The sequence below is a fragment of the Lepisma saccharinum genome, chromosome 20 (genome assembly GCF_977018435.1).
Source record: "Lepisma saccharinum chromosome 20, izLepSacc3.1, whole genome shotgun sequence".
NCBI lineage: Eukaryota > Metazoa > Arthropoda > Insecta > Zygentoma > Lepismatidae > Lepisma > Lepisma saccharinum.
The window spans coordinates 28718149-28732807 of NC_139248.1; the positions used below are offsets into that span (position 1 = coordinate 28718149).

Below are 14659 nucleotides of genomic sequence, written 5' to 3' on the forward strand. Positions count from 1 at the left end.
TGTTGATATGAAGAATGAATTATGTATGTATCATTTGCTGCACAGGGTGGCTACTCACTGGGAATTCCTTGAATTCTGGGAATTATGCGTGAATTATTGGTTCCGAGAGTTACGCGTGAATTTTTCTCCATAAACAAATTTGAAATTCTTCCACAATTACCTTTCTTTTCATCGCATAACATTTGTGGCTTGTTTTTGTAGATTTATTTCTACTCTGAGTATGGCAATGCGAACTCAGCACCTTAAATTAAATATTTTAAATATACATATACCGTATAATTGAATTGAATTAGAATTTTTGGAACGACTTGAGATGACCGGGCCCCTCTCCAATTTTCTTCATATTTGGCATACTCACTAATTGAGGCCTCCTAATCACAAATCTGAAGTTAAAATTTGTCGGAAACGTCTAAAATTGCAAAATAAGCAAAAATAAGGCATAAGTTTTTGGAATGGAAACCGTCGATTTTCGCGAAATTTTTTGTTTCACAAGCAGATATATAAATTCCTGATACTACCATGACACCAAATTTTAACTACACTGCTGTTTGTGAAAATTGCAACACCCAGAAATAATGGCCCAAATGAATCCAAACTCTGAGGATGTGTAGAACAGTGTACCAGCAATAAGTGATTAGGATTGCACAGAGATGGCGTGCATGTAGGCCCAGCAGCACCCTCTCTTGTGTGACCGGAAAGGTCAGTGTTACGCCAAGCTCAGTAGACCCGTCAAACGAAGTGGAAACGTGAAAGCAAGTGCTGGTATCCCTTGTCGACGTCAAAGGGTGCAATATCAGCATGTGAGTATGTTCGAACGGGGCAGAATGAGCGGTCTCCGGGAAGCGGGTTTGTCATACCGTGACATTTCGGCTCGTACAGGGCATGTTGCTACGACAGTTATGCGTGTGTGGAGCCAGTGCATAGAAGAGGGTCGTACACAGCGACGAGCAGGTATTGGACCACGGAATGTGACCACAGCACGGAATGACCGCCATCTTGTCCGATTGGCTGTAACGGACCGTACAGCTTCGTCCACAGTGTTGGCTCGACGCTGGAGCACTACAACGGTTGTGGACCTGCCTGCGTCGACGGTACGACGATGTCTGCTGTGGGTTGGGCTGGTGGCACGCACGCCATTGCGCCGGCTTCCATTGTCCAGAAACCACAAATGCCTCAGACTGCAATGGGCACGTGAATGCCGTCGCTGGCATGCTAAGTAGCAAAATGTAGTGTTTTCGGACGAGTCCCGCTTAAACTTGTCCTACAGTGATAGCCGCATAAGACGCTACCGTGGTGAACGCAATCCGGCAATCTGCATTGTTGAGCGGCATAGCGGGCAAACACCAAGTGTGATGGTTTGGGGCACCATTGGACACAACATGCCATCTCCCCTCCTACGTATTGAAGGCAATCTGAATAGCAACCGCTACATCAGGGAGGTTTTAAGAGCCCGAGGCACTGCCCCTCATTCAGGCAACTCCACATGCCATATTTCAGCAGGTCAATGGCCTGCCACATGTAGCAAGGAATGTGTAAGCCGTCTTCGAAGAACGACAGTTACCACTGCTTCACTGGCCTGCACGTTCGCCTGACATGTCGCCCATCGAACATGTCCTGGATATGGTTGGTCGGCAACTTGTTCGTCATGGTCCTCCAGAAACCACTGTTGATGCTTTGTGGACTCGCATACAAACCGCGTGGAGGGAGATTTCCCAGGAACATATCCAGGCGCTCCTTGATTCCATGCCATGACGTGTAGAGGCTCTGTTTGCAGCACATGGGGGCTTCACACCATACTGAATTCTCAAGGTCAGAGATCATATACAGGTCTGTAACCCTAATCATTTGTGTATTGGCATGTGCCTAATCTGTGGTATAAAGTTCATTTCAATCATACGTATCCTTCTTGGTGTTGCAATTTTGACAAACAGCAGTGTACGTTTGCCTAACCTAACCGAAACTAACCTAACCATTCGCCAATGGATCGTGGGGCTAGTGTCAATGGTTCGCAATTATTTGCAATTTCTAGATCCTGATACTACCACTACACGAAATTTTAACTATGTTTGCCTAACCTAACCACATGCCAATTGTTCGAAATTTCTAGAAGTTTCCGACAAATTTTAACTTCAGATTCGTGATTAGGAGGCCTCAATTAGTGACTATGTCAAATATGAAGAAAATCGGAGAGGGGTCCGGTCATCTCAAGTCATACCGAATTTTTGTAAACATTGGAATCGCACAGACCTTTTATGTTGTTCATATATTTGTGTGAGTATGTGTGTGTGTGGGCGGTGAGAGACGGTAATACATAAGGTTGAAATAGAGAAAACACCCTTGAATTTTTGGAAAGTTTGCCTTCAAAACCGGGAAAAATAACTGAATATTATCCTAGAGTAGTCACCCTGAATATAACAATCATTTTCATAATGTCACTTGAAACGTTCAAAGCTTACCAAAATAGCATCTGATGAAAGGTGATGGAGTCATATTCTTGAATGTGACAACCTGGACACTTGGATTTTTATACTGGACTTGAGGCAAATACCAGAAGACAAAATCTCTGTAAAAGACAAAATACAGCAGATGAAAACAACTCATCAATAAATCTGTTATAAGCAGAGACAACAGAGTTACGGAAAATTAAAAAGTTAATACACGTGTGAAAGTCAAACTGTCAGGTGGGTGTGCAAAGAGTGTGAAGTAAAAACTAATAACCCGATTCTTCATATTGCAAGATAAAAAAAATCTTACTTGAATATAAGTTGCACTGTATATTTTCAAAAAAACTCAGCATCAACTGATATAAATAGGCTGCAAATGGTTGATTTTTTTTGGTAAAACTGCCAAAGCCGGGAATCGTTTTTTTTAAAATTTACAGGAGAATGTACTTACGGAATTGAGTTTCTGTGTAATTTCGGAAGGTCGTAGAAGTGTTTTCTCACATTTTTCAATGTATTTGGCCGCTAATTCATGTATTTTTCTATAATAATGTCCGTCCGATGCACGAAAGCTGTTGCTTGCATTTCCATCCATGTACATGAACTGGATGTTGGGAGCATCTGATGACGTAATCCCCGGTAAGTGTTCCAAACGCACAGTTTTTCACTATATTGCCCAACCTAAAGCAACCTAACCTAACCTTACCGTGATGGTGCATAGGGCTATCGTGAATTGTTTTTAGGGCTATTCGTGGATGGTTATACGATCCAGAACGGTTTTTGGGGCTATTCGTGGATGGTCATACTATCCCAAATGGTTTTTGGGGCTATGTGGGAATTTTTCTGTCAAGAAGGTTGAAACACAGTACATGGACCACTCCAAGAATCATGAAAATTAAACAAAAAAAAAAATTACAAACCACAAATTTTTTATTCAGAATCAGCCATATCGAGTAGACGTACATCTTTTTCAAAATAGGCACCATTGACAGCTAAGCAAGCATCCATACACTCATGTCACTTTGTGAATGTCTTTGAAAATTCATCAGGTAGCAAACTGAAGAATACTTGCGCTGGGGTGATCACTTCTTCGTTCGTCATGAAATGATGACTACGCAAAGCGGCCTTTAAAAGTGAAAATAGCCGGGTCCGGGTTGTATGCTGGAAAATTTCTATTTTTTTCTTCGTTACGTAATCCTGAAAAGCCCGCGCGGTATGTGGGCATGCGTTATCGTGGTGCAATTTGAAGGGGTTCTTCAAATGCGGCCTCCTTTTTGCTACGTGCTGGCGTAGAGTCTCAATGACTCCTTGGTAATACTGTGGCTCTACTCAGTCTGTCGTGATCAGCATATGCATGTTGAAACATTGCATATGTTTCCGCAGCACTTTTCCCTAAACGCCAACAAAATTTAATTGCATGTCGCTGTTCATCTTGAATACTCATCGCAAAAAGCAATGTTATACAGAAAAACCTGGAGGGGTAAACAAAACATGTTCCACGTAAATCAACACAGCTGCTCATTAACGTGGTTTCGCAACATGTGACAACTTGCTACGGAAACAGAATGAGTCATCCTACACGACACAACTAGTGCCGAAACCAAAGGCAGTGTTGCCAAGCCAGGAAAAAATCTGTCTCACCTTCTCTGCGACAGCCTTTGTATAATGCACACCCTGGCTTTTAATGGGCAAAGGTGACAAAAAATTACATCTCCTATATAATGCGCAGAATAGTCCAGGTTCAAAATTGGCTTTCTTAGTTGTAGGTTGTAAAGCTTTTGCTATGCCAGTCAAAAGTGAATGACATCAACCTATTGAATGCTATTGGGTCAAGAGGAGAATATCCTCTTGTGTAAACAATAAGTCACCAACCAATGCCACCTCCTTCCCCCCTACCTCCAATGTTTAGCATCCCAAAGCTTTCACTCTTTAACCACCGTAATTATTCTATAATAGTCAAAAGCGAGGTCAAAATTATATTATGGATTTAAAGTGCTCAGGAAGTTATTTTCTATTATTTCTCACCCAACAAATACCGCTCATATGCAACCCATGTGACGGGAGGTGCATGCTCGAATTCCACTAGAATGGACTGCTTTTCTTGGTGTCGCAGAACATTATATTACAAAGTGAAAAATCATGGGAAATGACCTTTAAACTTTCATAGGTGCTTTTGCTCATTCCCTTTTTCAGTTATTAACATAACATTTACAAGAGGCACATTCATGGACATCCACAGGATTTTTTCCAGGGAGGGGCAAGGAAGGTATTTTTTTTCTGGTGGGGGGCAAACGAAGGCAAATTTTCCCCCAAAATAGTGTTGTTCCCTAAAAAACATTGCTTAAATTTGAATTTATGGTGTTCATGCAATAATTAACACATATTATTGTGGCTAAAATGAAATTATATGTGTGAAACATATATTTTTTGGTTGACTTTCATTTTCTAGGGCATGGCCCCACCTTCCGGACAGCCATGGGCACATTCAGGTTACTCAAACTAGCTGTTTTTTTTTATTTTTTCGTTAATGAAAGAAAAATTTGAAAAAAATTGGGGTATATTTGAATTCAAAACTAACTGCTTATGTTTGCTCTTATAAAAAAGAACACACCGTATATCGTGCTCTGCTACGGATGTCAGCATAAAGCAAAGAGATGATCCTAAATACTTGGAATCCAATCTTTAAGTCCACTTTATGCACAGGTAGGCTAATCAGGACTGTACCTACAGTTCAAAGTGGGATCCGAACCACTATGTGCCTCCACTGGGTATCGAACCATGAACTCCTTGATTACAAGGTGACGATGTTGCCACTATCCCATCGGGAGGTAAATGCTGTTGGAGTATTAGATGTGACCACAAAAGTTATGGTAGTATTGTAGCTAGAGCTCGACATACAATCATACAGTAGCAGTATTAATGATCAACGTGACGAAACAATTCAACTCACCCACAGACCCCTGACCAGGCAAAAGGTAAAGGTTCCGATTGTTTTATGATTTCTCCTAGCACAAAGACTAATTATCGTAGAATTTTGGAAATCATTGTCACACGAAATTTGAACCTTTCTTAAAGTAATGAGCACTGTTTGGACTTGAAAAAAGTTATTTATGTTGAAACAAAACAACTTGAAAATTACCTTATTCACTTCTCATGGACAAGATATTCTCCGTCCACAAGCGACAGTAAATATCGTAGAAGCGCGGGAATGAATGTAGAAGTGAATCGGAACCTTAGTAGAATGCATTTAGGGACTTTATTTTAATGCTAAGGGAACCTAACCACGAAAGCATATATTGAACAAAACCTTAACCTTTAGTCCGCCGCCGGGGTACCTGTGCAACAAAAAAAGTATGTCCCTGTCAGCTGCGGTTGCATAGGTGCAACAAACAGCTTTAGATACAATAATCGAGGGTTTGCCACACTTATATTTGAATATTGAGGTTGAAACACTGACAGTTCGGTTCGGGAACATGTGTTTACGAAAATTCCAAATCCTCCCCCTCCTTTCTCGGAATATGTCACGTGTTTGCCCAAACACGTGTTGGCTCTTGACAGACACAATGAATGCTTGGTATATACGATGCTGTTTTCCTTCAAGCTTCCAATGCTGTGATTTAGTACTGATAAGACACACATTCTTCTTTGTGTTTAGACCTGGTGATCCAGCCGAAAGTAGTGGCAAGGGGGGGGGGGGGGTCAAGGAGAAGGTGTATTGGAAGAGGTTTGGCAGTGTCAGTTTTCTGTCGCCTCTATGTTATGAATGCAATGAAGCTTGACGAATGCCAGAGGCACCAGAAGCGTGAGTCTAAGAGACAAAGTAGACAGAAGTAGAGACAAAACAAACGATTGCAAAGGCTCCCTTCACTCCTCTGTTAGGAAAAACAGTTCATATCATATAACAGCTCATCAATTTCCCTAACGCACAATCGTTTCCTAATGCAAATTGGCTAAAATTCGCTAGAGTTTTACCTTTTGCCTTATTATTCAAATTGTATTGCACCCACGAACATGAAATCAAGTTTCATTCTGTTGCGGAAGGTCAATTCTTTGAAAAAAAAAGCAAAAGTTCCGGTTTTCTCCACACAGTAGTAGGAGAAGAGGGGGCAAACTCCTCATTTTTATGTTTTTTTCATTCAAATTCGGGGGATGCAGCCCCCGCCCGTAACCCCCCACGGTTGGGGCATCCAAATTTTACATGGTTGCATGCACCGATGTATTACCTGCAAAACAAAAGTTATCCGAAGTAGATTGGTCCCATAGTGCCAGAGTTATTACGATTTTTCTCCATTATGTATACGAATTCAAATTCGGGCACAAAGCCTCGGCAACACTGGGCTTACTTTCGTTAGACGGCGCGGCGTACTAAAGGTTAAGTAAGCGCTAAAACTCTGCAGTATGTGTTAACAGATGTACATCGAAATCGAACCATGTAAAAATTGCATTTGTAGCATGATGAAATTGCAATAAAACAAAAGGAACTTGGGCCAATAATATATTTATAAATTAAATTATATGTATTAGCAATAATTCTTAGAATGAAAAACATGTTTGAATGTGAATTAAACTAATAATAAATAAATAACCAGGATATTTTGCATCGAGACTGTAATTAAAAAAAAAATTGGGATACGGATTAAAAAGAGTGGAGGGTAGGGTAACATATTCTACACCCTCGACTTTTCAAATTTTCTTTATGAAGAATATGTGATCCTAATTGTGAATAAAAAAAAAAATGGAGTGCGGAAAGAAGTATTTAAGATTGTACAGCCGTTTAAAGTTGACATTTTGTCCTTTGAAATTGTTGAGTCCAAATTTCCCACCGATTACAGGCTCTGCCCCTGGGGTAATTGACTTACCGCGCCCTACCAGGCCCGCCTCCACTATGGCTACCCGCCTTTATCTAAAGAGTCCCTTTTAAAGGCATGTTAGAAATTGGCCGGAGTCACCTGCCCCAACACTATGTCTCACTGTTTTCAGCATTGACACATGAAGATACCAAAAATGAAGGCTAAAATTAAACCTAAGAAGGTAACTTACCTCTTTTAACCAAGGCCAAGCACTGAATTTCAGGTCCAAAAATGAAGTCAATCCTACGTTGAAAGTCCTTGTTGTCCTTTTCCACAGAATAAATTCCCATCATAAAAATAAGAAGTCTCAAATTATCCCACACCACAAGTCATTTAGAAAAAACAACCTCCCCTTTACAGCCTGCAGTTGCCAAAAAGAAATAATTCCAATTTCTGAAGTTGCATCAATGAAATGTCCAATCCGCCAATATATCACACAAACAACATATTGCAATCACAAATGTTCCCATTGCACAAGTCAATCATAAGAAGAAAAATAAAAAATCAGATGTGCGCCTGTGACATGAATACATGATCTGAAATCTTCAGACTTGCGCCTGTGACATGAATCCATCATCCGCCATCATAGAAGTTCTGAAAAACATTTTAGACGTTACGCAAGGAATTTTAATTTTATAATAAACGTAAGATTTGTAGCACATAGATCTAAAAAATTAACTTCCGCGCTATTTGCAAACACTGTTTGTTATGAGGAACTAAATATTTGAAATGTGCCTGAAATCGAGGGTGTAGAAAGGGGTACCGGAGACAGAGTGGATTGTCTGGTCGCCTTCCTCAATGGTCATAAATATAAAATTATGAAATATTGCAGACTCCAGCCTTTGGAGCTGGCCTCTCCTCACATACAACACATTCATGGATCATTTACACGAGGCCAAGACATTGCACTAAGCCAATCCAACATTGGCATCGTGTGTATAGAGGGAATCCATGTGAATGGAATGTCTCCACAGTCATTGTCTCAAGCCTCTCCACTCAATTAGAATGGTTTCAAAGTTTTCGGCGCCAATAACCAGTTGGACTGGCTTAGTGAAATGTCTTCACAATTGACCTCGTGTAAATGGTCAATCATTTATACAAGAACAAAATCGATTTTTTTACAAAATCTTGAGAAATTGTCAAAAGTTTTTGCTAGTTTTTTTAGGTTTACATTACATTTCATGACTATGCCCCCACCCCCTTGGATAGGTCCAGGGGCGCCGACTTGTCAAAATTATTGGAGGGGCCTCTGATCACTGAAATAAATGAATGAATGACTCACTCCCTCCATTTTTAAAAAATAAAACTTACGTCTTTGTATAGCAGTTTTTAAGGAGCTATTATATTCCTCATGCAAATGAAATGTAACATGAAAAATGTGTGTCTGCTCATTTGTTTTTTAGATAACAATTAACATTTTTATTTAAAAGTAGGCTATGTATTTACATTAAGAGGCCAACATAACATTTTTTTGCCGGCCTCTGTAGCCGAGCGCTTTGATCCAGAGGTCTCGGGTTCGAGTCCTGGGGAGGTCATGGGTGTGTTTTAATGTCCGCAACAGACTTGTAAAGAAAGGACATGTGACGGGTGCAAAGAACATTAGTGTTGACGTACCCATAACAATAGCGAATATTTACAATTATAACAGTTTTATTTAATTATTTACATGAATGCTAACACAAATCGCAGGAAAATAGATTTACTTTCTTGTTCTTGCTACAGTATTTTACTTTTTAAATTTAATTTTGCAATAATAAATAAACACATAGCACGCCGTGCCTTTGCAATAATGCCTTTGATCATAGCCGTTCCCGCTTTCGCAATACACTTTTCATAAGCTTTCCTTGCGTACTTTACTGCAAGCCAGTGTTAAATAAACTCAAAGACTTTAGAATTAGCTTCCCCTTATTGTTTGGACTAGAGGAAGAGATTTCGAGGATAAGTAAATATCGTACATATCAATATTGTCTGAAAGTCGTGTTTACGACCTCAAATTGTTCAGAATTCACTAAACAACATACTGGTATAATTGTCATCACCTCGTTATTTTTAAACTCTTTTTAGTAAAAATGTTAACAATACTCATAATTATATACTTAGTATATACTAATAAGTCATGTGTTTTGCTGTCTCGGTTCATAGCAACCCCCCCCCCCCTCCAAAGTTGACGGTTTAGCGGTCTCAGCCCCCAAATTTGATGGTCTAGAACATTTCAAATGTGCATTTAAAGTTAAGTTCATTTTGCACAATTCAGAGTAAACTTTACAAGAGAAGCAAAATAATACATTAGATCCTCTTAAGCAAAATTATGGTAACATTATCATATGATCGTATGAGGGAAACGGATTCCTTCAAATTTAAAGGAGAAAGAACTTACGGAAATCATTTTCTTTAGCGTTGTGGAAGTTCCTGAATGTAGATTTGATCCATTTTAATGTGAATGCGTGTTGTTTTCTGCGAAAATCTCTGTCCGACATGCTGTTTCTGCTCCTGCCATTTGCTTTTTGCACGAGAGTGCAATGTTCCGTGTGTTAAGATGATGCAACCCCGTAGCCAGTGCTTCAGCCTCGCCGTGTTTTCACTAGAACATGATGTGTGGAGTATTTTTAATTTTTTTTTAACTATGCTTGCCTAACCTAACTTAACCTAACCTAACCTTACGGAAAATGGTGGTACTACTTTACTATACCGGAGACACCTATCAATGATTTATTTCACAATTTTTTACATTGGTAACGTACTATTCTGCATTGCGGAACATTTCTTTAGATGAAATAATTATTTTTCTAACGAAAATAATGTATATTTCTTACATTAACGAGTACTTACTGTTGTTCCTTATTTCCCACAAACCATCCACGGGTAGCCCCAAAAACTATTGACATTAGCCCAAAAATTCACGATAGCCCCACGAACCATCACAGGGACGAGGTATGCCTACTAGGTTAGGTTAGGCCTGTTAGGTTAGGTTCCATTAGCACTCCTTTCGTTCAATTTGGCATATACGGACAATACGTATTGTGCTCTCGTGCAGAAAGCAAATGGCGGCAGCGGCAATAGCATGTCGGAAATAGATTTTCGTAGAAAACCACATGCATTCGCATTAAAATGGATCAAAACTACATTCCCGAACACAACGCTACAGAAAATGATTTGCGTAAGTACTTTCTCCTGTAAATTTGAAGAAATCCGTCTCTGGTATAGAAAAGGGTATAATTTAACAATACAGGGAATTTCTCCAATTTGTTTGAATTTTCGGTTACTTACTAATTTGGGTCTCCTAATCACGAATCTGCACTTAAAATTTGGCGCTCACGTATAAATTTGGCGCTTATTTGGGGCAGGTGAATCCGGCCACTTTCTAACATGCCCTTAACAGGGAGTCTATAGATATAGGCGGGAAGCCGGAGCGGAGCGGAGGCGGGGCCGCGATAGCGGTTGGGGGCGGAGCCCGGAACCGGCGGGAAATTCGGAAATCGAGGGTGTGGAAATAAGAACTTAATTTCGATTATTTTGCTATTTCCACGCGTGAGCGCCAAATTTTGACTGCAGATTCGTGATTAGGGGGCCAAAATTAGTGAGTATGCCGAATTTCAAACAAAATGGAGAAATTCCCTGTATTGTAAAATCGCTCCCAATGGTTTGTGAGGTTAACGTCAATGGTTTGCAATGTATTAGCATAATTTCAAATCTGGGCACGAAAGTAGATATTTTCAGGTGAACGGGGTTGCAACACTGCATAAATCGACAAAACACTCTCAGAACGCCCCCTAAACCAGTACGTTATCACGGCCATAATGTGTTACAGATTCGAAACAACAAGTAACAGTAAGTACTCGTAAATAGAAGAAATAGACATTATCTTAGTTAGAAATGCATTATTTCACCTTAAGAAATGTTCCGCATTCGAAAATAACACGTTAGCAATGTAAAGAAGTCCGAAATATATGATTCGTAGGTGTTTCCCTTATACGATAATAGTACCAAATTATTTGAGGGGCTGCCCCCCCCCCCCAAGCTCCATGGAGTCGGCGCCTATGTACGTTAGTATATAGTAATAAGTCATGTGTTTTCTGTCTCTGGTCATAGCCCCCCCCCACAAAATTGATGGTTTAGCGGTCTCAGCCCCCAAAGTTGATGGTCTAGAACATTTCAAATGTGTATTTAAAGTTAAGTTCATGTGGCACATTTCAGCGTAAACTTTACAAGAGGGGCTCTGCACCCACATCGTTAACATTGGAGGGGGGGGGGGGGCTCGAGCCCCCAAGCCCCATGGAGTCGGCGCCTATGGATAGGTCTGTTTCAACTACAAAATATAATGAAAATTAATGCACAAACTAAAACGACAAATTTCAAACATGTGTCGTAGCCCGGTATAATTAATGCCAGAACCCAGTACCGGGCTGCCGCCCGGCGGTTATCAAACACTGACTTAGAATATATTTACACACTTTGTAGTTCATGGTGCATTACCTTGCCCCTTGATGATGATCTCCAGAGTTGTTATAATTTACTGAAAATATCTGCACTCGATCCTTGAAAACCAATTTACCAGCTTCCAGGTACTGTAAAGTCCTACGTACAGGTGCAGGTCCTTTCATAAAAGGCATTTTGCACTGTTAAGTAAATAACTAATAATTGTATATGCAATATGTATGCACTATATGTATATGTTAATTCACACTGCATGAGTAGAAACTCATTTTCATCCAATGAATTTTATCTCACTTTTTTTGTGCAAACCACGAGATCACAGACTATTGACCATTTCCGACCAATCGTACAGAACTTTTTGTACAGCGTTCTTCTGCATCGACGCCTCGACTTTTGCTTCTTCGAGATTCCGAAATGCTGGAAAATAGAGGAAATTGACATTTCTAGTATAGCATGAAATATGTTTAAATGATTAAATCCATTCATTTTACGGATAATTACACAAAAATAAGATTTGCACAATATCTCGGAGAAACACGTTTCAAACACTACTGAAATTCACGTCCTACGGCTACATCACTGAAGTGAAAACGTACTGACTGTGATTGGCCTAACGTTATGTATTCTATGGTTATGTTATTATGTATTAGGCAAGCGTGCAGGCAGAGCCTTCTTCTAGCTACGTAAATTTTTCATGGGCTGTAAAAGAGACAGTAAAATTTAAGTGTTATTAGTTACTGTGGCCGCGTCCGAATCGGCAGTAGATGTCACCTAGAGCACCGTTCCATCCAGGGACTCAGCCAACCTCCGTTGTCCGAATTCGCGGCAGACGTGGAGTCGGAGAGGAGAGCTGAGAGGCGCGACAGATGCACGCTTGAACTCGCTGTGACCCTACGCTTGGCAGCCATATTCTAACTTTCACTTTGTACAGACAACATTTACTGATTAGACGATGTAAAACTCAGTGATACTTTAACATTTTATCGATAATACTGGATGTAGAAAAATTATAAATGTTGAAATATCATATTACATTTTTAATATGAGTAGTAAATAGGTGGAAATCATTGTGATGTTTGTTTGGCGTCTGCCTTCTGCTTCCGTGCGGTGCGCCTGCGCCCCAGAGCGAGGTGGGTGAAGTTCGGGCTGACACCTGGCGGGAAAAGTGACAACCATACTACAAGGGGACATGCAGATTCGGACGACTTGGACGTGACTTCGACGGCACGCGAGAACAACGGGAGAGAACGGTACGGAGCGCTTGCCAATCCGGACACGGCCTGTGCCAGACACAGTGATGTGCGTCTACGCGTAAACAACGATAGTCTACATTCTACACTTAGGCCGTGTCCGGATTGGCAAGCCAGTTCTCTCCCGTTGCTCTCGCGTGCCGTCGAAGTCACGTCCAAGTCGTCCGAATCTGCATGTCCCCTTGTAGTACGGTTGTCACTTTTCCCGCCAGGTGTCAGCTCGAACTTCACCCACCGCGCTCTGGGGCGCAGGCGTATCGCGCCGAAGCAGAAGGCAGACGCCAAACAAACATGACAATGATTTACACCTATTTACTACTCATATTAAAAATGTAACACGCTCTTTCATCATTTACAATTTTTTTTGCATTCAGTATTATCGATAAAATGTTAAAGTATAACTGAGTTTTACATCCTCTAATCAGTAAATGTTGTCTGTACAAAGTGAAAGTTAGAATATGGCTGCCAAGCGCAGCGTCACTGCGAGTTCAAGGCCGTCCAAGTCGTCCGAATCTGCACTGCATGTCCCCTTGTAGTACGGTTGTCACTTTTCCCGCCAGGTGTCAGATCGAACTTCACCCACCGCGCTCTGGGGCGCAGGCGCATCGCACGGAAGCAGAAGGCAGGCGCCAAACAAACATGACAATGATTTCCACCTATTTACTGCTCATATTAAAAATGTAACACTCTATTTCATCATTTACAATTTTTCTGCATTCAGTATTATCGACAAAATATTAAAGTATAACTTAGTTTTACATCCTCTAATCAGTAAATGTTGTCTGTACAAAGTGAAAGTTAGAATATGGCTGCCAAGCGCAACGTCACAGCGAGTTCAAGCGTGCATCTGTCGCGCCTCTCTGCTCTCCCCTCCGACTCCACGTCTGCCGCGAATTCGGACAACGGAGGTTGGCTGAGTCCCCGGATGGAACGGTGCTCTAGGTGACATCTGCTGCCGATTCGGATGCGGCCTGTAGACTATTTTATACACGTAGATTACGTAAACTATGTAAACAACATGGCGAAAGGTCATTACTTAGCAAAGGGCGAACTAAAAGAAAATTAGGACTGCGTATCAGTTGCTGATGTGTGAGGAGAATTTTTCATACTCTTTCTTCCAAATTCGAACAATTCTTCACCTAGGAGAAACCTAATATAGAAAATATTCTAGTGTTTTATGAGGAAAAGACAACTTTTGCCTCAAGATTGCCATCTGTTGTTGTTTTTTGCATACTATTTATCTTCATCCATAGTTGGTAATAGAAGAGACGAGAAATTTTGTTGTAAATAGGGTTCTTTTGATTTCGTTAGGAACCAATATAGTTGAAAATGTCACTTTACTTTCATGAAACCCTTGAAAATTAATTTTAATGCACTTTAGATTGTCTACGTAGTCTATGTAAACTACAACCCAATGTAATCTACGCGTAGATTACGTGTAGACAACGCATGTAGACGTAAACTTATAGTGTACGGCACATCACTGGCCAGACACAACTATCATCACTTGTAGTGCGGTGTGCGGGATCCCGACTTCGAGAAATGACTTCCCGACTTTTTGGGATCCCGAGCAGTACCAAATTTGCCATTTTAAAAAGTCGTTAATTGAAGACTAAAATTGGCAAACGCTGTAAGTGCCACAATAATTCAAACACCGTTTCCACGTTAAACTGTGAAATGTGTA

General features: G+C 40.6%; 1 protein-coding gene across 1 annotated transcript in view; it reads right to left on the bottom strand.

Moving 5' to 3' along the window:
- The window catches only part of mRpS25 (mitochondrial ribosomal protein S25), a 34642-nt gene extending 22599 nt beyond the window's left edge, over positions 1-12043 (bottom strand). Inside the window, exons 1-2 of the mRNA XM_083141863.1 lie at positions 11765-12043; positions 2457-2563 (exon numbers count right to left, since the gene is read on the bottom strand). Of these exons, the coding sequence (XP_082997989.1) occupies positions 2457-2563; positions 11765-11901 (244 nt within the window). The 5' untranslated portion in view covers positions 11902-12043. The remainder of the gene's footprint in view (positions 1-2456; positions 2564-11764) is intronic.
- Positions 12044-14659: the final 2616 nt, after the last annotated feature.